General features: G+C 46.7%; 1 protein-coding gene across 2 annotated transcripts; it reads left to right on the top strand.

The window, feature by feature from the left end:
- Positions 1-1,241: 1,241 nt before the first annotated feature.
- On the top strand, positions 1,242-22,603 carry KLHL26 (kelch like family member 26). Of its 2 annotated transcripts, none has more exons than XM_067560680.1 (3): positions 1,242-1,292; positions 16,807-16,989; positions 18,274-22,603. In XM_067560680.1, exons 1-3 carry the CDS (start codon positions 1,246-1,248, stop codon positions 19,853-19,855), a joined length of 1,812 nt encoding a protein of 603 aa, XP_067416781.1. In that variant the 5' UTR covers positions 1,242-1,245; the 3' UTR covers positions 19,856-22,603. The 2 variants fall into 2 exon arrangements, with proteins under 2 accessions (XP_067416781.1, XP_067416786.1); XM_067560685.1 differs by lacking the exon at positions 1,242-1,292 and adding an exon at positions 1,799-1,894.
- Positions 22,604-23,291: the final 688 nt, after the last annotated feature.

Raw genomic sequence — 23,291 nt, 5'->3', positions numbered from 1 at the left:
GCATAGAGAATCAAAATGATTTGTCCAAGGTGATTGGCAAGGCCAGGATTACAAAATATCCTGACTTCCAAGCCCAGTTGTTTCCCTGCCTTCAGCTTTCTCTAGCTGTTCTCTGCCAGGTGCTTGCTGCCTGTGAGAACTGCACTGGTGTTTACAGATCCCACGGTACATCAGCATTGTGCTCAGCTCTGCCGATGCATTCCTCTCTCAGCACACAGTGAGTGAGGAGTGATGGTGGTGTTCTCCCTGCATTGGGAAGTGATGAGGAATGAAGTTTTGGACAGAGAAGCAGGAAACCCCAAGCTGCGAGGCTTTGACAACAGAGCTGCACCCTCTGGAGGGTACAATTCTTCTTCCACAAGTCTGGTTGTTTCGGTGAATCCTAGCACCTGTGGGCCGTGGTCTAATAATTACACGGCTCAGGATCCGTGCAGGGCTTCTGCCCCAGGCCGCAAGCAGTAACGAAGCACGGCACGCGCTGGTCCCCTACACGGCACGCGGGGCACCCAGGCCACGGGATGCCTGCACAGGGAGAGCGCCTGGGGTTTTCACTGCAAGGTGCCACCCCCTGGGAAGTAAATCACACCCCAGCACCCCGTGGAAACGCGGCCCACGCCGGCGCAGTGCCACGTCGGGCGCGGTGCAGTGGGAAATACATAACATCACATCAGAGGAGCTAGGGAGGGACCAGCCCTGCCAGGTCAGGCTGTGCGCCCCACCAGTAGCTCACAGCCTCTCCTGCCAGGGGGCCTGAGAAATGGGGGGACACCTACATCCCCAAGAGCTGGCGGGGGGTGGGGGGGGGGTCCTTGGCCAGCCCAGCTGCGTGCACACCCGGGGGCACCTCGGGCCTGCTGCTCCCTGGGCCCCCCTCAGCCCCGGCGGGTGAATCTCTCACAGGCCGCGCCCTCGGGGCTCAGCGGCCCTTTGGGGGGCAGCCCCCCGGGATCGGACCGATCTTGGGGGGGGAGGGGGCGCGCCAGAGGCTCCTCCCAAGGCCTCTCCACGGGGCAGCGCCGTGGGGCCCCGAGGACCCCGGCCCAGATGGGGGGGCACCCCGGGGCGGCGCCCGGGGGGGCCCCAGCGGGGCAGGCGGCGCTTCAGGCCCGCGGCTCGGGAGGGGAGGGCCGGGCCGGACCGGACCGGGCCGCACCAGGCCGCGCGCTGCGGGCCCCGCTCGCTCCTGCCCCTTTAACGCGGCGGCGGCCCCGGCGCTGGGCCCGGCCGGGCGGAGGCGCGGGGAAGATGGCGGAGTCCGGCGGGGCCGAGTTCGCCTCAGAGCGGCCGAGCAGGTGAGCGGGGCCGCGACGTGCCGCCAGCCCCCCCCCGCGCCCGCCATTGTCCCGGCTCCCCTCAGCTGGGCCCGGCTCACGCCCCCCCCGACACCCCCTCCCCACGCACCGGGCCGCCCCACGCCCCCCCTTTCCCCGCAGCGCAGCCACTGCCCCCCCCCCGCTCCCCGAGGAAAATAAAACGGGGGGAATCGCTTTTTTCTGTCCCCCCCCCCCCGCTGGGAGACTTGGCCTTTGTCCTTCTGCAGAACAACCCCCCGGGGGTGTCTGTGGCGGGGGGGGGGGGGCTGTTCTGTCAACTCCTTTCAGCTCCTTTCACCGCAGTCCGGCCAGCCGAAGTCAGCCCTGTCCCCCCCCCCACACACACACACCCGCTCCACTTCGCTTTGCGGCCCCCGGCTGCAGCCCCTTGTCTACACCGGGTGTGCAGACACGCGCCGTCCCGCAGCGGCCAGGACACGCCAGCTCCGGCTGCTGGAGTGGACGGGGAGGGAGGACGAAGAATACAACGATGGTGTTGCATGCTCCTCGTCTCTGCTTTCTGAGCAAAGGTCTCAGCCCGCCCGACCCCTTCCAACGTCCCCCAGGCAGAGTCTGTCTCGGTAACGCCTGGTGCTCGGGCACAAGGCCGTGGTGGCGGTGATGAATTATTGTTAATTAATGTATTGATTGGTTTTCTGCAGAGACAAGTCACTGGGAGGTAAACTTTCTTGTAAAGAGTCTCTCCAATAGAGTCAAACCTAGTCACTAGTTCCTGGCATGAGCACCGTGCATATTTATTCGTGGAGGAGGGGGAGTTTTAATTCCTAGGATTGATTTCCTCCAAGATTGTAGTGATGATTCCCAGACAAAAGCTAGTGTGGGGAGAAGTATTGCATCCTTGTTCGTTTTGTGTTGCAGGCTCTTTTTGGTGGGGGTCTGGGGGAGACATGGAGTGGGCTGCGGCTAACAGCAAGGGAGTTTGCTCCCCGCTTTAATCTCTCAAACTGGCCTCAGTTCTTGGGGCAGAGTTGCTTCCTCAGAACTGGACATTGGTGTTTGGGCCGAGACTTCTGAGCGGTTTTTCTGTGCGCTCTTTGTCACACTCCAGTAGTGCTGTGTATAGGGTGGATGAAACTGCTTACACTGAGGTCTAGTCTATGCTAGAAGTGGTTTGCTGGTATTGCTATTCCAGTAGAGCTATAGTGGCAAACCCGCCTAGGGTGATGCAGTTGTCTACCAACAGAGATGTGCTTTTGCCAGTGTGTCTCTTCCCCAAACAAAATAGGCTATGTCAGGAAAATGACTTTTTTGCAGGTGTGGCTGTGTCTACATGAGGGTTTTTGTTGGGACAGGAAGGGTGTAAAAAAAATCATACACCTAACCAACATGGTTGTACCAGCAAAAGTTCCTAGTATAATCTTGGCCATTTCTTTCTTGAGTACTAACAGTGTATTTAGACCCCCTCATTTTGTATGTATGTATATCTGGAATGATGTTTTCCAATCTGCTTTACTTTGCATTTATCAACATTCAATTTCACCTGTCATTTCGTTGCCTAGTCACCCAGTTTTGTGAGATCCCTTTGTAACTCTTCACAGTCAGTTTTGGACTTAACTATCTTGAGTAATTTTGTATCGTCTCCAAACTTTGCCACCTCACTGTTAGCCCTTTTTTCCAGACCATTTATGAATATGTTGAACCACTCTGGTCCCAGTACAGATCCTTAGAGACCCTGCTATTTACCTCTCTCCATTGTGAAAACTGAACATTTATTCCTACTCTTTGTTTTCTGTCTTTTAACCAAAAACAACAGGAGAGGACCTTCCCTCTTATCCCATGACTGCTTACTTGGCTTAAAAACCTTTGGTGACGGACCTTGTCAAAGGCTTTCTGAAATTCGATCACACTATATCCGCTGGATCACCCTTGTTCACGTTTTTTGACCCCCTCTTGGAGTCATTGTGGCTAGTTCTCTGAAAACATCTGCTCAGTGTGCAGCAACAGTCAAAAAAGCTACCAGAATGTTAGCAACCATTAGGAAAGGATAGATAATAAGACAGAAAATATCATAATACCACTATATAAATGCATGATACACCCACACCTTGAATGCTGCGAACAGTTCTGGTCGCCCCATCTCAAAAAAGATATATTAGAATTGGAAGAAGTACAGGGAAGGGCAACAAAAATGGTTGGGAGTATGGAATAGCTTCTGTATGAGGCGAGATTAAAAAGACTGGGACTTTTCAGCTTGGAAAAGAGAGAACTGAGGGCAGGGTAGGATAGAGATCTATAAACATCGTGAATGAGAGGGAGAAACAACATACAGCGTTTGGAAGATTTACAGTGCTATGTGAAGTGGTGTAACTTGTTCTGGAGACATCATAAACCATCCAGAATGGAGCTTCAGCAGTTTGTTCCCTGAACTGTTCTTGCATCATTGCGTGTTGTTTGTTTTGAAATAAAGGGCTCTCCAACTTTAAATACTGCTGTTACTTTCTTAAGGATGGGTTTGTCTGAGCATTCAGGTGCCTTCTGGAAGCTCCCAACTGCAGAGAATGGGCATAATATGCAGTCAGCCTAGTGTGAGTGAGAAGCTTTAAGGGCACTTCCTGGCAACTAGTGGGTGCATATTGCCTGTCTCTACAGACCTTTATTTTGATTTGTGGCACTCATTAAATATTTATTCTCTAAGGCTGATGAAAACAGTGCTTTATTACAGTTACACATATAAATACCATTTCAGTGGTGCAGTGTTGTTCAAACACCTGGGAATTCTATCAGTGCAGAGGAATTACTACCGTGCTGCTAATGCTATTTACTTTAAAACTATGCAGCAACTTCCGAAAAGCAAGGACATTCAGTTGTCTGCCACACACCCTATCAACTAACCCAGTAAGGCAGAGATGGTCTCAGAACTGCACATGATCTTGCTTGGGCTATGTGCTGCAATATTTAGGCACCTAGGAGGTACAAACAGAGCACTCACTAGAATCCTGAATTTGCCTGGGTTTTGCATAGCAAGAGAGTGTATGCCCACACACTGCACTTCCGTTCACATGTGTTTGCAGTGTTTTTCAGTTACATAATTCCCCTTTTTATTGCTTAAAAAGCTTCAGTAAGAATTTAGTACCTTCAAAACAAAACAAATCCAAACCTTGTCTTTTGAAGTTCGCGCTTCTTGCTTTCCGTGCAGTTAAGATTTCATGAAATGCAAGGGGTTATTACATACAGCCCTTTGCATCTTGGTGAGGGAGAGGTGCGGGATACGTAAGTAACAGTATTTCGAAGAATATGTATAGCATGAATCCTAAAGAAGGATTCCGACTCCAGAGAAGGTGGATACAGAAGAGATAGTGAGACTCATTGGGTGTCCCCTGTGAGGAGAAGCTTCCTGAATGGCACATAGCTTAGTCTCAGGGATGGGTGAACTTTACTGCAATGTTTAAGGGCAAGAGGAAGGGTCATGCTATGACATCTAGGAAAAATCCTTTCAGATGCTAGGGATGTGCAACGTTCCTGAGTGGGAACTGCTCAGGGGAGGGTCCAAGCAGGATATTGAGAAGGGCTGTGAATTTGAAATAATCTACCACAGGAAGAGAGAGAAGCAGGTTGTATACGCTTTTTTTAGAAAAACAACTCCCCCCCTCCCCCAAGAACAAAAAAAAAAAAAAAAAAAAAAAATCCCCACAATCCAAGACTTCTGTAACACCCGATGGTATTTCTGCTGAAAGCACCTTTACCTGCCAAGAGCTGCATGAATGGATGTGGGAGACAGAATTCTCTCCATCTTAAAAAATGCAGGTGTCTCATTTCACATCAAGAACAAACAGGTCTGATTTTTTTCCCCTTCCTTGTAAAGAAGGTGGGAGAAGGAGATCAAATGTATTAGAAGGGAGGGGAAAGCCAGCACAAAGAGAGATTATGGGCTGAATTGAGAGGCTTGGATTGAATTTATGTTGCTGTAACCTAATAACATTTACTGTGAAGCCTGGTCCATTAGGGGACTTTTTTTTTCTCTAGGAACCGTTCAAAAATTCAGTTTTGCATAGCTTTATATTCTGTACATTTGCAACAAGGAGCTATTAAACCAGATTTAGCTGTCAGCTCTGGTAGACATAAATATATCCTGATATAAATGTTTATGCTGTAGTTGAGTCACTGTAAAAATGATTGCTGCTTTTTCTTCTTTCAGCATCTAAAGGCTTCTGAGCTGATGGTTTCAGATTATGTAGTTTAGAAGTAAACTTCAGAAGTGCTTCTCAGGCTTCTGAGTTACTCTGTAAGTAATGCTCAACATTCCCTGCATTGTGAGGACAATCCTGCATTGGTGGGGCAATGGACTAGCGGTCCTATGAGGTCTTTTTCCATTTCTAATTTATATGAATGACTATAATTGCTGAACTTTAATAGACGGAGAATAGAACATGAAATGAACTGACCTTTCCAAAGAAAAGCCATTGCAGCAATCATGTAGGACTTCGACTGTTCTGTTCAGTGAACATGGAGCAGATGGAGTTCTCAGTATGTGTGGAGTGAAACCCAGTTTGTCCCATCCAAGAATCTTTAGAAATATTGTAGGAGAGCTTATAACGGGCACATCCTCACCCAAAAGGTAAGTGAAAAGGTCTTAGGTAATGAGGGAAATGAGCTACTAACAGGAGTGATATTAAGAAAATTGGACCATACACAATATAGAACTGGCATGCTAACACCAAGCATTCATGCAGCTGCTTGCCAGTGCTGCAAAATCTGATTCCTTTTGTTTAGATTGAAGTGGCAATCTTTAAAGTGGTCTGGCAGGCAAAATGATGGTGTGGCTTTGGTTTTTTTTAACTCTTGCTTCAGACTGGCAGTTGTTTAGCAGCACTAATCTGTGTGTGTTTGTAGGGGAAGGGGGCAAATTACCCCATGGGTCATGAAAGTTGCACCTTAAGTTCCCATCCCTTTTACTACACTTCACAATTTGTATTTGTAAGTAGCATATGTAATTGATACTCTGTCACTTAAGGTCTATCTACACTGCAAATAGACACCCGTGGCTGGCCCATGCCAGCTGAGTTGGGCGAAGGGGCTTGGCCTGTGGGACTGTTTAATTGTGGTGTAGCTGTTCCAGCTGGGGCTGCAGCCCGAGCTCTGGGAACTTCCCACCTTGCAGGGTCCTAGAGCCCTGGTTCCAGCTCAAACCTGGATGTCTACCCCGCAGGTAAACAGCCCCTTAGCCCAAGTCAGCTGGCCCGGGCCAGCCGCGGGTTTTTAATTGCAGCGTAGACAGACCCTTATAGTGCAGTAGTGCCTGGATGTCCCAGGCAAGCGCTACAAAGACATGTGGTAAAAGACACGTCCTGACCCAGAGAGTTCACAATCGAACTTGGAACTAAGGTGTGGCGAGTGTGGGAAAAGGAGGGATGAGGGTAATGAAAACTCAAGTGCAGCCAGCTACCCCACAAATCGCTGATTCCAAAACCTCGTACCTGGGGTAAATTGACAGATGTTTATGGCTAGAAGGGGAGGGCCCAGGGAGATCAAATAGTCTGACTTGCAGTGTAATGGAGCAGAGAGTGGAGGGAACTCTTTCCTACTATGTAAGGTTTGTTAGTGTTAATGAACTCTGCTCTCTCTCTGAGAGATGTACAACCTAGCCATCATTGATTGGCTGATCTGTGGAAGGCAAGGAAGCAGGGGTGAGTCCTGAGAAAGGATTTGAAGAAGGAAACAGTGACCTCATGGATTAATGCAGATAGGGTGTTCCATTGTACATTGCACGTGTGCTCTTGAACTAGAAGTATGGCAAGGGGCAATGTGGGAAAGGAAAAACGAACAAAACCCCCCAAGTCGTTAAAGCCTGTTTTGGGATTTGAATAAATGACTGCCCTTTGTGGCACACCAGTGGGCTTGATGTGGCTCTGGCCTGCTGTGCTGTTTGGCACAGCAGGCGGTGGAGATGTTGCCTGTTTTATGATAGTTGTGGTCGAGAGCCGTTGTGTTAGGCAAAGAAAACAAACAAATGGTAGAAAAAACACAAGGGATCCCATTTTGGGGCCTCTAGGTGCTCCTGCAATGCAGATACTACATCATACATTTAAAAGCTGATCTCATTGTATGTAGTTGGGATCGAATGCATTTGGTTTGTTTTAAACGAGTGTAGTTTGGCTTTAGTTTGGTTTAGAAACTGGATCTGGAGGATTAACAGACTGCAGAGATGTAAGCCAGTCATGAACGCTTTCTCTGCCATAAGAATGTGAAATAACGCTGTCTTATAAGGAGGATCATGCACACAGGGCCAGAATTCGTAAAATTTTCCCATGTAATCCTTTGTATTTAGCTTGGTCTTTCCATCTCTCGAGGTCCTGGTGTGTTTGAATCATCCTGCCATTTCAGGAATGGAAGAGAGTAGCCAGTTTTTATAGTATTGTGGTGCTGTGTAGCTGTCGGACTCATTTGTGGGAGTGATGGTTTTATATTTGTCCAATGGGGAGTCATTCTGTAGCCCAGCAGGATTAGAATTAGGCCTGCTGGTAGCACAGCTTTTGTTATTGACAGTCCCCATTTAGTATCTTCCCAGAACCAATTGCTACAAGGACCTAGCTTGAATGGTGTTAAAGTGAAGTATGTGCTTAAGTGCTTTGCTGAACTGGGGTCTTAGAGATGCAGGCCTGGTTGGTTTTGTGTTAAAGCACCAGCTTGGGTTTCAGGAGATCAGGATGGAGTTCCAGGCTCACCACAGATTCTGTATATGATATTGGGCAAGTCATTTAATCTCTGGACCTCAGTTCCCCATCTCTGAAATGGGCATGATGGTAAGACTGGCTTCTCCCATCTTTCATCTGTCTTGTCCACTTTGATTATAAGCTCTTGGAGGCAGAGCATGTTTATTTTGTAGTTACTATGCCTGGTCCCATGGGGTCCCAACCAAGGTTGGGGCGTCTAAGTGCTACCATAATATAAATAAAAATGGTTGCAGTCTTGATGTAAAGGGATTTAGTTTTTAAGAACAGTAAAAATTAAACCCTTTTCCCTCCCCAAAGGGCAGATTTTTCTTAACCTGAGAGGCTGGAAGTGTAAAAGATAGAGCGAGCTGTTCAAAGGTGACTAGTGATTTTTGGCTGCCCAATTTGAGGCACTTTAAAGGAGCCTGGTTTTTCAAAAAGTGCAGATCCCTCTGAAAATCAGGCCATTTAAAGGGTCTCGATTTGAGCACCCAGATCATTAGGCACTTTTGAAACTCTTGGACAGACATGTTAGTCTAAAGCTTTGAACTCGTCCTTATAGTTTATGATGAAAGAAAAAGATGCAAGGGGACAAAAAGAGAGAGAGAGAGAGAAATGGAACTGAAGAGGAGAAGGTGGAGGAGGGAACAAAGACATTTATTTTATTCACATATGTTGCTTCCTAAAGGGGTTGTGTTTCTCTGGAAAACAACCCCTCTGCTCTGTTAATGTTTAATTCACAGCTGATCACGAAGTGCTTACTGTGAATTTGGACAGGGAGAGGGTGGTAGATTGTTTCTGGTGGTGTGCCACTCAGATTCCTGCGTTATGCTGGATGTGTAAGTAGGTTTATGGGACAGGTATTTTTAAGAGCCACATGGCCGTGTAGCAGCTAACCTCCCTCCTCACCCAAATTCCAAGCAGTTAGTACTGACCGAGCCCTGTTAACATTGTTGGACAGCGGGAAGGAGGGCCATAGAAGTGTTGTCTGGAAGTCAAAAAATGTATTGCTGTGACTCCACAAATCAGCAAACTCTTTGGCGTCTATTTAGCCTTCTTGCCTGTAGTTAATATTTGTCAGCGTGAGTTGCTGAAAACAACGACTTTATCGTTTGGGCGTGTGATATAAAACCTAAGGATCTGAAATATTACAGTAACCATAGCTACCACTGACTTAGCCGAGGGAGTTTGACTTTTTTGTTTTGATTTTAAGTGTCTAATTGTAGTTTAGAAATTGGAATCTGAATGTGCTTTTTACATAGGCATGAAACTGAAGGCATTTCAGTGAACTACCTTAGTAAAATCTCTCTCATGCTCCCTTTCAAATACGCTGAAAGGAGGCCCTTTGTATTCAGACCATGCATGTTAAATAAAGTGAGTTTCTTCGGTTTCACTTGAGTTTTGCTGTCCTCGCCATAAAACCTTGTGTGGGCTGAGTGCTGGAGAGAGCTGCCTGATTGACTGCTCAGGAGTCTGAACTCCTTTCTTTATCCACAGAAAAGATGTGCCAGTGCAAGCGTCTGTCACGCACATAACCATGCCCATGCTGCTTCACACCCCCTGTGTCTTACCGTGACAGCCTTGCCTACCACAGGGAATCTTACAAACAAAGGCCCACCAGTGCTATCCCTCTTCATCAGTATTAGGACTGGTGGGAGCCTTAATGCAGATGAGGCTCTTGTGGTGAGACCTGTCTTTATCACCGTCAGTTGTTGCTGTTATTTGTTTGAATTACAGTTGTGCATAGAAGCCCTGTCTGGGGTCAGGGTCCCATTGTGCTAGGCACTGTACAAAGTATGAGACAGTCCCTGCCCCAAGGAACTTGCAGTCTAAACAGACAGACAAAGGGTGGGAGGGGAAATAGAAGCACAGAGAGAGGAAAGTGACCTGCTCAGGGGCACCCAACAGACTAGTGGCAGAGCCAAGAGTAGAACCCAAGTCTTCTGCGTCCCAATCCAGTGCCATAAACACTGGACCACGTTGCCACTGGAAGCTTACAGAGCCCTGTGTGATCTAGGGCAGTAGCTGTCAACCAGGGATATGCAGAGGTCTTCCGGGGGTACGTCCATTTCTCTAGTGTTTCTCAACCCACCCCCCAGCGGGGTCTTGGGCCGGGTTTAGGCAGGTCCCAAGTGCAGGGGCCGCATTAGGGGGTGGCAGGCCCGGCAGTTGCCTGGGGTCCAGCAAAGCTAAGTAGCATGCATCACCCCGAGCAGTGGGGCTTGGGCCTCGGGGGTACAGTCGTCTGGAAAGGTTGAGAACCACTACGTGTCTCAGGCTCCCAATGGCACCAACGGGGCTTCAGCTAGACCAATGTCAGCATTGGTGGTGAAATTCTCTAGCGTAGACACAGTGGAGGGATTAGAGGGGAAATGGACCAGCATAACTTTGGCGGACTAAGCTTTCTGCAACAGCTCTGCCATAATAGCTCCCCTCTGGACCCTCTGTTCTGGAATCAAAGCGACTTTTATTCTGGAATAGTGCCCACATGGAATATTCTGGAATAGCTATGCCGGTCCCTTTCCCCCTTGTAGACTAGGCTTGAGGCTGCTGTTTATACTGGGAAAATGCATGTTAGAAAAGGTGATAATGAATGTTAACTCCTAGGGCTAACCATGACCAGCTAATGTGTCTTGAAACATGACAGCCTTTGGCCACGAACAGGGAAGAAACTATCTTAAACATATCTGAGTTAAGAGTCATGTTTCCTAATACCGTGCTTGTGCCCAGTCTAGAGACCAAATGCTGCAGTTGTTTTTGTGAGACAAGGTGGGCGAGGTAATATCTTTTACTGGACCAGCTTCTGTTGGTGAGAGAGACAAGCTTTCGAGCCACACAGAGCTTTCCTCCAGGTCTGTTTTTTCTTCAGGTTGTTTTTTGTGATCTGTACCGCGGAGACCCACCATATCCCTTTCACACGGGCTGTGAAGCAGCTATCACGTAGTAATTGCTTTAAATCCTTTTTAGCCTGGGCTGGCTTCAAACAGCGGCACAGAGATGAAAGGCATTCTATCCCATTACCTGTCTCTGAGTCAGCCAGTCCTTTCACTAAATATAACTGCGCTTATGGCAAGGGAACATTGGCCCAGGCATGGGAAGTGCCCGGGAAACAATCACAAGCAATGAGCCGCTCTTACCCTACTGTGGGCATGTCTACACTAGAAAACTGTATGGCTTTAACTACACCGGTCTGTTAAAGCAGTACAGCCTCCCTAACTGGATGTGGTTATACTGGTATAAAGATGCTATATGCTGGAATGGCTGTTCCTGTAAGGGAATAATTCTATACTAACCTCACACAACTGTAAGTCTTCACTATGGCAGTGTAACTGTTAAAAGCCCATATCCTGCAAATACTCTCAAGCCCTCTTGAAGTTAGTGTATAAAGCAGAGGCAATGTACATTGAAGATAGTGTTGTTACTTTATGTGACTGTGTCTTTTTATTGATCAACGTTTACAGCAAGGTAATTCTGCCTCCTTCACACAAACAGACACTTCACCTTGCTCCCTGGACTGGGAGGATCTTGAAGTGCTCCAGTAGCAGTTATGCTTAGCCCTGGGAGAAGAACACTTTGCTTTTCTCTAGCGGTCTCTGCATGTCCTCTGAGAGGCTCTGCAACATAGGAGGGACCCCATAATGCTTAGCTTTGAGAGTGAAGAAGGAAAAATAAGGAAAATCCTGAAACACCCCTCATCCTATCTGATTTGAGAAGAGGGATCAAAGCCTTGCAGACTGAGAGAATAGCTTTTCACTGTTGTGTGAAGAAGGCTCAGTAGCTTGAAGGCATGTTCTGAAACAGAGTGCTAGATGGTGACTCTCCCTTACATTTGCCAGTGAGGCTGTTTCTCCTCTATCAAATAGTTACAGCGGTAAGTGCATGGCATATGCAGATGATCTCAAATTAGATACGAACAGCCTTGAAAAGGCACTTTCAAATATTCAAGGCTTCCTTTTGTTCCGCATAGTCTCCAGCATCCAACAGCTGCCTCTCCTCGTTTCTAGTGTAGCACAAAGCATAGAGAGCAAGGCCACACAGTGTTATGTATTGCACCATTATTTTGTGCCCCGTGGTATGACACAGACTGGTTTGAGCATAACCTGTTTTTATCACAAATCCCCTTTTACTAACTGCGGTGTTGAGACACAACGCAATGCTTGTTCCTGCCTCTCCCCCACCCCTCTTGGCTTTTCTGTGTCTCTTCTTCTCTTTCCTGTGGTTGTGATTATTTGTCTCAACTGGACTGAGGGTTTCCAGTTTCTGCATTTTATTCTGTGAAGATTTTGGGGTGGTACTTTCCAGCAAACATGGGCAACAATAATACTCCTCTTATGAGATTGGAGTTTTCAGGTGTTTTATCTAAAGAGACTTTAATTGCTGGAACCTTTGCATTTTTCACCCATGAGCGTAAACATGAAGTAGACAGAGGAATTGTTGAGCATGGTGCAAAGGGGCATAACTCAGGGTAATGAGATGAAATGAAATAAAGGAAAATGAAGGCGGAATAGTGGTACAGGGCGAACTTGCAAGCAGTGAGATCTCTTCTGAGGCTTGGCCTATGCCCACATTTTGTTCCACTTGAACTATTTTGTTTAGGGGTGTGAAATTTTTACCAAGATAGTGACACCAGCACAACCGCTAGTGGAGATCCAGTTATAGCGATGTCAAGGAGCCTTACACCAGTATAGTTCATTCCCTGTCCTGTATGGAAATAGCTATCCTAGTATAGATTCATAGCGTGTAAGGCCAGGGACCATTAGATCAGTGGTTCCCAACCTGTGGCCTCGGGGCCAAAAGTGGCCCGCAGGATCTTTCAAAGTGGTCTAAGGACTCAGGAGGAGCACGCTGCTGTGGGGTTACAAGACCGGTGCACTGCAGCCAAGGGGACGGGAGATCAGCACTCCCCGCTCCCTGGCTGTAACAGGGAGCAGGGCAAAGCGTTCTGCCTGGGTCTCTAGGTGCTGGGGTCCCGCCTGGAGCCAGAGGGAGGAGAGCACTGATCTCCCATCCCCCGGGCTGCAGAAGGGAGCCACTGCCTAGAGACCCAGGTGGAGCGCAGGGGGCTACCGGACATGTGCGGTTTCCCTGCTACAGCCGGGGGGACAGGAGATCAGCGAGGAGGCAGCCTGCCTGCTTGCTGAACTCCTTCCGTCTGGCTACACCGCCCAGGGGGGTGGCTGGCAGAAACTGGCGGCCCTTCAGGGTTGTAAAAATGATATCTGTGGTCCTTGAGCCCAAAAGGTTGGGAACCGCTGCATTAGATCATCAAGTCTGATCTGTGTATTACAGACCACGAAATTTCACCCAGTTTAACGCTGTGTTGAGCCCAACAACTTGTATTTTGACTGATGTTTGGCTAAAGCATATCTCCCAGACAGACAGACAGACATCCACACTAGGACGGCTGTGTGGCTTGAACTATGTCAGTATAGTTAAAGCAGTGCAACCTTTGTCCGTAGACAAGCCCTTATGCTGCGGAATAGTCTCCCAAGGAAAGCTGGACATTTAAAACTAAACAGACAGAATCCTGAAGAACATTTCATGGGGGAACCAGCCGTAACCTAGTCAGTCTCTTCCATCTTTACTTTCCAAGATTAACAGCTGGCCAGAGGAGATGTTTTAAACATTGTTTCATCAGAACCTTTCGGTTTAAGCTTCTCATTTAACTAGACTTGGGCTAATGGTTATTTCACAGGGCACAGTGAAATGAGTTGGAGATGGGTCAGGCTTCATATGCTCCAGCCTCATTTGTCTTTAGCCATTGAAGGGGGAAACGGCATTTTTATAAAGACTGCCTGCATTTCTGCTTACAAGGATGGGGACTGGTGACATTGTCACTAAAATACATCTGATGCCAGAACTGGATTTAGCTCTATGAACTAGGACTTCTTAACACTTTTTGACCTTCTGGTAGCTAGCTGATTTGTAGCAATGAATTACGTATACCCTAGAGGGATGCTGCCATGCTTGACAGCTCCCCAAAATATAACCTTACATTAATGCCCTGATGTGCTCTACAAACACATACTCATGGCACCACTGAAATGCAGCTGCCTCGGGGGCAGAGCATGACAGCTGACCAGAACGCTGTCCAGCCTCTCAGGATTCTGATGGATTTCCCAGGTTTTCCTTAACTTGCCACTTCCACAATGCATGGCATACAGGAAATTGCAACCTGATAACTGCGAGGCAGGTGGCAAGTTGTGTTCACTGTGTGATGCTTGTCTGGTACATGAGTGACCATTTATAATGTTATGAATGCCAGTATGACAAAATTGCAATGATTCTTGCAAGATATGCCATGCCAGGTACCATTGGAAAGGTTATAATTTGCTAAGTATGATGATGTTTGTGTGTGTATCATCCTTATGCTGTAAGTGATGGATGTGTGTGATATAGCTATATCCAAACACTTGTGCTGTGCTGCTGTGGAACGCCCCGCCCCCCCCCCCCCCGCCCCCTCCCCCCCGGGCAGATTAGTGTCAGCGTTGACGACTCACTGAGGGCCGTCAGCCATACAAGGAGCCCAGAGAGAGAACGCAGGGGCTATACCTTATGAGTCACCAGGACATGTAAGAACATGCCTGTGGATAGGGGACTCTGAGGCTTTACCATGCCATGTGCTGCTGTGTGGCTGTGTTTGGGACAAAGACTGTACAAGCCACATGGCAGAAACTATAAAATGCAGCTTCACCATCTCCATTTTGTCTTCCTTCCTACCTCTGGATCAAGTACAACTCTACATCTGAAACTGTGAAACAAAGGACTGAGACCCATCCAGGTACTGGATGTACTCCAGAGGAACTGTACAAGTCTGGAAACTCCAGTACTGCTCAGAATCTGATGTATATGGACTTTGAAGTGATTTGTGTGTATCTGATTGCTTTGACCAGTTAAACATCTCTCATCTTGTTTGTTTCTTTCCTTTCTATAATAAACTTTTAGTCTTAGATACTGAAGGACTGTCTGGCAGCATGGTATATTGGCTAAGACCCAAACCAGTATTGATCTGGTAATGTGGCTGACCCTTTGGGGATCAGGAGAACATTTTGCTAAAGTGAATAGAGTTTTTTAAATAACTGGTCTCTTTACTAGACCTAGTTGCTGACTGGGAGCCAGAGGCTGAAAAGCAGTAAAGGGGCCGTGTAACTTCTTGTTTTAGCTTCTTGATAACCAGTGTAGAATCAGGAGCACTGTTTGGTGAACCTAACTTCAATGTTAGCCACCAGTTCTGGCAGAATCTGCTCTCCTTTTGTAGCCTGCCCTGACCTTGGCATTTCAGGTGGGCTACCCTAGGCACGGACGGATCACACTCTGCTCCTTACTGGCTAATAACATCCTGCTAATTTTGCTACCTTGTCTTCCCCACCCCCGATTGGACCTGCTTGTTTGTCAGATCCACTTGTTCTGTCTCTTGTTGTAGATTGCAGGCTCTTTGAACAGGGCCTGTCATTTAATATATATTTGTACAGCCCCTAGCACAATGGGGCCCAACCTGTTTGGTCTCTAGTCACCACTGTAATATAAATGTTAATAGCAACTATCCTTTCCCCCACCCATTCAGTTAGAATACCAAATGCATGCATAACATGGCTTACACCTCCATGTACATCCATGGATTACTGTGTAAATACTATGTCAGCAACTCATCAGGTTCTACAGAACCGATCTGGAGCTCTTCTATCACTCCCTCTCCCTTCCACAAAATATGCCACTTAAAATCCGATGATCAAAATAGTCCCCCAAAAAAGAATAACTTCTGAAATTCGAAATCCTGGTTTGAAAACTGAGGTTCTTTCAAAAAGACAGAGAAGTGTGGGATGTTGAGCAAAATGATAAGAATAATTGAACAGTGGGTCAAATTTGCAAATAGGCCTCTAAAATTGTGTGAACTCCGTCTTCTAAAGTGGTGTGAGATCAAAGTTTGCAGGTCCAGCATCAGTCATGCTTCAAAATTCAGCCTAGGCAATACACATCTTAATTGTAATTGTCTTCTGAGCTGCATGGAGGATCTGGGCTCTTATGTTCAGCAATCCCTGCCTGTGTAGAAAACCACTGATGCTAGTGAAAATCCTGTGTGTAATGGGTGAGGAAGTGGAGTCAAGACCCAGCATGAAGATCTGAGGGGAGAATTTCCCCCATAGCGAAGAACGTACACACACGTTTCAAGAAAACCAAGACGATATTTACACGGGGAAGAGCCTGGCTACAGTGCAGCTGCAAATGTTGTCTTTGTACTGGCTGCCTAAATGACCTTCTCACGTTTTGCATCCCCTCTCGGGGTGAGGGTCAAGTTGGGGTGAAGGAAACACTGAATCGGGTTGGCAGGGCTGGCCTTAGGATATGCCACAGCGTGAAACGGGCTGTTACTTGTGCCCCCCTCCGGCTGCAGGTACTGGGGAGGTTGAGGGCTCAGCTGCATTCCTCCCCAGTCTCAGGGCCAGAGCTGGAGGTGCAAATGGGCTCTGTGTCACAACTGGCTCTTAGCCACAACTGTGTGGCCCTAGCTGTGTGAGTTGTTCGGCCCTGTTTGCTGATGTTTCGGCTGGCTCTGATCTGCCCATGTAAGCTGCAGACTGACAGCTTCTCACCAGTAACATGAAAGCATCATTTAGAAATTCTGAAATAGGTTTGGGGTTGCGGGAGAGAGAGCTAAGCTATGGACACCACAATGTTCGGTGCGACATTGGAGCTGCAGAGTCTGGTACGCTTGCTGTCAGACTGCATTACGTCACAGCATTTTCCCCAGCATGTACTTCCGTAGGTATAGCATGTATTTTTTAAATTTAAAACCCAGTCTCTTTCTCTTGTTCTGTTTTTAGCATGGCTGACAAGAACAGCCCCCTGAAATGCACGTTCTCTGCTCCTGGCCACAGCACCACTCTCCTGCAAGGACTGGCCTCGCTCCGAGCTCAGGCTCAGCTGCTTGATGTCATCCTCACTATAAATAACGAAGCATTTCGGGTTCATAAAGTTGTCTTGGCTGCCTGCAGCGATTACTTCAGGTGAGAATCTGACAGGAAAGCAGAACCAGGCATCTCTTCCTTTGCCTTTCCTCTTTTACGCTAGGAAAGTTTGCTGGGACACTGTTTGTGAATGTTACGGCTGGATGCTGATACCTTCACTCACGTCGCTGGCATCAGTGGGATTACTTGCAGAGTGAGTAGTTGCTCAGTATTTGATTTCAGGTCTTGGTCTCCTTTCACAGGCTGCATGGGCAGCGCTCTCTGCCTATCAGGGCGGGAAATAGGCTTTGTGCCGCACAGCAATGGCTGTTCCAGCTCACTAAGGAGGGTCACCGAGTGGCTCTCAGCTGGAAGGATGGTGGCCAAAGTACCTCAAGGGGAGATGTTAAGTAGCAATGATGCAAATGCGAAATTGTTATTTTCAACTATTAAATGTTGTTTTATTTGTCTGAGGTGTCATGGCCCTCATTAAGGACAATAGAATGGCCACTGCACTAGCCTGCAGGAAAGCACGTAACTGGAGCATATGTTTGTAGCTAAGTAGTTCTAGACCTTGTCAAGTAAAAACACTGTTGGTCCTTTAATAGGCTCGGTCCAGATGTTTCTGTGAAGCTGAAAGACTCAGCAACTGATGCCTTCCTTTGAGTTGATTCCACAGCTGGAGTGGTGGGTGTATAAGAGATGTGGCCAAAGTATGCTGGACATTAGCTTCCGGCAGGATGTCTCAGAGACTGTTCAGCAGCGTGCTCTCAGCGGTTCTCTACACAGATACCAAATGGAATTTTAAACCAAAGGAAGAAGTCAGATCCTTGCATTGACATTTGCAGCCAACTGCAAAGTTCTTCTTGTGTCCAGAATCTTAAAGCCATTAATAAGCTAACACACAATACAATGGGCCAAACTCAGATCCTTGTCTGAAAGGCCCTGCTCCATGTAAATTCACAGCATCATTGAACTTCCAAATGCCAGTGCCTGTAGAAATCTGTGCACTCTCATTGCACCTACAAAACTCCCATTTGCACTTGCAAGCCAGAAATTTAGGTGTGCAGTTACCCAATTGTTTTTGCAGGTCCTTTAGCAGGAGTGAGAGCTAATATGTTTTATAACTGGAATATTTCATTCTTACCTTCATTGTATGTTCCATGCATAAGCTCAGTATCTGTTATTTTGTGCTCCCATTTCTCTTCTGCAGTTAGGCCTTTCACGATGCTGTGCTTTGATTACCAGCCCTCACCCCACCCCCTAAAAATATCTTAAGGTAGACAGTGCATCACTTTACGCATGATTGGAAACAAAAATCTCTCTTGTGTTCTTGACCTTCAGGGCAATGTTCACAGGAGGGATGAGAGAAGCCAACCAAGATGTGATTGAACTGAAAGGTGTATCCGCAAAAGGACTGAAACACATAATAGACTTTGCGTACAGTGCTGAAGTGACTCTCGATCTTGATTGTATTCAGGATGTGCTGGGAGCTGCAGTCTTCCTCCAGATGGTGCCTGTGGTGGAACTCTGTGAAGAGTTCCTGAAGTCTGCTATGAGTGTTGAAACATGTCTTAATATCGGGCAGATGGCCACCACCTTCAGTCTCGCGTCTTTGAAGGAATCAGTGGACGCGTTCACCTTTAGGCACTTCCTTCAGATTTCCGAGGAAGAGGACTTCCTCCACCTGCCCCTGGAGCGCCTCGTCTTCTTCCTGCAGAGCAATAAACTGAAGAGCTGCAGTGAAATAGACCTCTTCCGCGCCGCCATCCGCTGGCTGCAGTATGACCAGTCCCGCCGTGCCAACGCCAGCCAGGTGCTCTGCCACATTCGCTTCCCTCTCATGAAATCATCCGAGCTGGTGGACAGCGTGCAGACCCTGGACATCATGGTGGAAGACGTCTTGTGCCGGCAGTATTTGCTGGAGGCTTTCAACTACCAGATCCTGCCCTTCCGCCAGCATGAGATGCAGTCTCCTCGAACCGCCATCCGCTCAGACGTCTTGTCCCTCATCACCTTTGGCGGCACCCCGTACACGGACAATGACCGGACTGTGAGCGGCAAAGTGTACTACTTGCCAGACACCAGTGTGCGTCAATTCAAGGAACTCACTGAGATGGAGGTTGGCAGCAGCCATGCCTGTGTGGCTGTCCTCGATAACTTTGTCTACATGGTAGGGGGTCAGCATCTACAGTACCGCAGCGGTGAGGGAGCTGTCGATATCTGCTACCGTTATGACCCACACTTGAACCAGTGGTTGCGCATCCAAGCCATGCAAGAGAGCAGGATACAATTTCAGCTGAACGTCTTGCATGGCATGGTGTATGCCACAGGTGGGAGGAACCGGTCGGGGAGCCTGGCCTCCGTAGAGAAGTATTGCCCTAAAAAGAATGAGTGGACCTATGTGTGCTCCCTCAAACGCAGGACGTGGGGGCATGCTGGGGCCACAGTGGGAGGCAAGCTGTACATATCAGGTGGGTATGGAATATCAGTGGAAGACAAAAAAGCCCTGCACTGTTATGACCCAGCAGTAGATCAATGGGAGTTTAAAACCCCAATGAATGAACCCCGAGTTCTGCATGCCATGGTCAGTGCAAATACGAGGATTTATGCCCTAGGAGGGCGCATGGACCACGTTGACCGTTGTTTTGATGTATTGGCTGTGGAATACTATGTGCCTGAAACTGACCAGTGGACAACTGTGAACCCTATGCGGGCAGGTCAGTCAGAAGCTGGTTGTTGTTTGTTAGAAAAGAAGATCTATATTGTAGGAGGGTACAACTGGCACCTGAACAATGTAACGAGCATCGTGCAGGTGTATAACACGGAAACAGATGAATGGGAAAGGGACCTACATTTCCCAGAGTCTTTTGCTGGCATAGCATGTGCTCCTGTTATACTGCCACAAATAACAACCCAGAGATAACCATGTGTGACTGTGCTATCTGTGAACTCCTCTCTCGAGTTGCATGTTCTCAGGATTGTGTGTTGTCTTTTTGTTGTTTGCAAATAACGTTGTGCGTTTCTTTTGTTTGGGGGAGGGGGAGGGAAGGAAGGAGGAAAACAGCTTGCATTCTCTTCTCCAGGAAATCCTTCCTCCTCTTATGTAGTTTTCTGGCAACATGTTTCATCAGAAGGACTTGTCAGCCAGTTACACTTAACAGCTCCTACAGCTGGAAGAGGCTTTTTGTTGTTGTTGTTGTTTTTGGGGAGATGCAGCATTTCTCTGACTGTCCATCTTTTTAACCATGTCATGCATTGCAAGCAGTGGCAGCTCAGGAGTTTTTGTTACATACTGTGCGATGTGTAAATGATTCCGAGGTGATTTCATTCATGTTTTGCGGTTCCAAAAAACGCATTGGTGTGTGTAGATTTGTGTTGTCTTGTTGTTTTTAACAAACAAAACCAAAATCTTTGGAACGCACTGACCTCCCAAAGCAATAAGGGGATGCTGGGGAGTAGAAGAGCTGAGGTGCTTGGCTTGTGAAGTCCATTTGTGGCTTTCCAATAAGAGATTTTTTCCCCCTTTCCTTTTGTCTAATAGGCTACAGTTTATCTCTGCCGTTGAGGCCAGTGTTGATTCCGTTTGCTCTTCACCAAAGAGTTGGATGAAGCTCCTCCTTCCCTCATTTCTCCAGATAACCATGTAATGTCCTAGTCAACAAAACTCCCCTTTAATTGGGGCACCAAACTTTGCAACACCAAGAGGCCATGTTGGTAACTCACCAGGAGCGTGAGTGCATTGCTGATTGAATCTAACCATGCATGGTTTTCATAAATGCCAATAGAGAGTGTGGTGTCCCTGGCAACAAGAACCGTGGTGATGTTGGCTGTCTGCACCCTGATGATGTAAGCAGAGAGCACCCAACGCTGCGTTCTAGGGCTCCACTGACTGTCTGTCACATCGCCTTCCCCTTTGAGCTCCTCTTCTTCCCTCCCCTCTGCAAAGTCACCCAAACTGTGTGTTTGTTTAATACAACCAAAGAGCCAGGTGGTGCTTGCCCTCGTGCTAAAAGGTTCCCCCACAACCTCATTTATGAATAAGAAACATCAGCTCCTAATACAACAGAAATCTGTGAAATGTAAAGTTCTGTTGCCCCCAAATGTTTTATTCTTTCATTAGAGATTCACTTTCAAAGGGCTTTGAAGCGTGTGAAATATATTTGTGTCTTCTGCACACAGACAGTCATTACTTCTCAGATACCTTCTTTTGCCAGGTCAGTTTTCTAAGGAAATCGACCTGTTGGTGCATTGGAAGTTTCTCCTTTTATAGGGAATTCTATTCCATGGGCTTCATTGTATTTCTCTTTTTACGGTGTATGCCACCTTTTTTGAGAAACCATTAGGTACTGGTGTTATATAAATGCTGAGCTGTCCCCTCTGTAGGGAGTATAAAATGTCTGGTTTTGCCTGTTTCTGCCCAGCTGATAAAGCATGAGCTTCATAATTCAAATTCATTTTGAGATCTTTCTCTACGACATACATTAAAGTATTTCAAGAAGTGGTACAATAAATATGCATACTACCTGGCTAAGCCCCAAATTTGACAGGAGTTAAGATGATCTAGTGAAAATTTAATTCTCCATCTTCATTCCCTGTTTTGCCACTGATGAATAAATAAAAATAAAGCCCCTATTTTGCTGCAAGATTTCAAACTCAATGTGTGAGCTCCACACGCTGGCTCTGCAGTCGTTATCCCACCCCATGTTGTGTCCACTTGTGCTGACATTGCTGCAGATGTACTAAAGCCACTGCAAAAAAGGTGGCTTGCCAAATAATGGACAAAATGTGAAAGGAAAAATATTAATAGAAGCATGAAGTAACAAGATAATGGAGACCCTTTTATTAAAATATTCTACCTATGTACGTTTATCAAAGGTTAGTTAATCCCAAATGTAATCTGCCTTTTTTCTTCCTGTTTGCAAAATACATGTAACTTTGCATGGGTGTCCTTGCAGAGGAACACTTCAATGCTCTTCCTTATTTTTTTTATAACTTTCATATAAATATTCTTTCTATACCAGCAATGCAGAGCCCCAGAGTAGCACTCTGATAACAAACCAAGGTACATAGTCCCAGTACTCACAAACTACCCTACAATAAACAGGCCAGAGAGCCTGCATGATGGATGAGGTTGGAGCCTGGTGCTCAGGAAAATTGATTTTTTTTTTTTTCATTTCAAGCTTCCAAGATGGTGATTAAATTGTTGCAGGGGAGGAGAAGAGAAATGTACTTCAGAAATTATGAAAAAATACATCCTTGGTGTCCTTTTTAAATTACCCTTGTAAAAATAGTTTGAATTAATTTTTGGGAGGGTGGCTTCCTTGACAGAGAAGTACAAAAAGCCATTCCACAGTGGTAATTAATGAAGCAGACCTACTGTAACCTGTCCCACACCCACTGACCTAGCCTAGTCACCATACTCCCCTTCCAATGCCCCATGAAATTGGTGCTAGGATGGGTTTCCTGATTCTCTCCTGAAGGCTGCTGGCAAAGCAGTGCTGTGCACCATTTGTGTGCTAATGGAATGTTCCTTTTATAGATATATATACAACAAAATATTTTTCATAATGTTAACTTTCAAAATTCTAGCTGTTCTTAATTTAAAAGAAACTGGATGAGCTTTTGTGAAAATGTATATCTTGCATACCAATAATAAAAATTGTTTTACTCATGTAAATGCATATTAATGGTTCTGAGGTGTTATATACATAATCTCTGTTACCCTGAAAATAACCTGGGTTCTTTGCTGGATAGAATACTGCTTTGTTTCCCGGACGTACAGTTCAACAACTTTGAGTTTTAAAGGGACTCAATAAGGGCAAATGGTTCAGCTTTCCTCTTTGCATTCTTTTATCACAAGTTTGTCATCTGGTACTGAGTTTGCTATGAAACCATCTACCTAGTTACAAGTAGCATGGACCTGTCTGGGTGCAGATTCTCACCTTTGCCCTGACCTCACTGGCCTTGTGCCTGTAACAATCTGGTATCAAACTGGTATTGGGCTCAGTATAAATATGCAGAGATTTGTCCAGAATGTATGGTGGGGTGGGGTGGGGTGGAATGAAAGGACTTGCTTCACTTTTCTTTTAAAAAAAACAAACAAAAAACAAAAAAAAAACCCAAAACAAAACCCTCCTCATTGGCCATGTCTGGCTGGTGGAGCTGCACTCTGCATGAACAGCAATTGGACAGGGATCCTCTCCCCTCTATGACTGAACAAAGCCAAATAAATGTTTGATTGCACTCTGAGTCATTTGTTAGATTCAAAGCAGCAATAAACATTAAAAGAGAAACCTGATTTGGCACATTTTTCAATACACTTGAACAGATGGGGAGCGGTAAAAGCAAAGTGTCATTAC

This window comes from Emydura macquarii, unplaced genomic scaffold (assembly GCF_026122565.2).
Source record: "Emydura macquarii macquarii isolate MOO-44397 ecotype Brisbane River unplaced genomic scaffold, CSIRO-AGI_Emac_v2 contig_306, whole genome shotgun sequence".
Taxonomy (NCBI): domain Eukaryota; kingdom Metazoa; phylum Chordata; order Testudines; family Chelidae; genus Emydura; species Emydura macquarii.
This window is presented reverse-complemented; position numbering and strand designations above follow the sequence as displayed.

Bases quoted from the DNA above. Each gene is read 5' to 3' on its own strand.
- KLHL26 (XM_067560680.1), top strand. From the start codon at position 1,246: ATGGCGGAGTCCGGCGGGGCCGAGTTCGCCTCAGAGCGGCCGAGCAG. The intron at 1,293-16,806 runs GTGAGCGGGGCC...TTCTGTTTTTAG, and splicing joins GCCTCAGAGCGGCCGAGCAG to CATGGCTGACAAGAACAGCC. The intron at 16,990-18,273 runs GTGAGAATCTGA...CTTGACCTTCAG, and splicing joins GCCTGCAGCGATTACTTCAG to GGCAATGTTCACAGGAGGGA.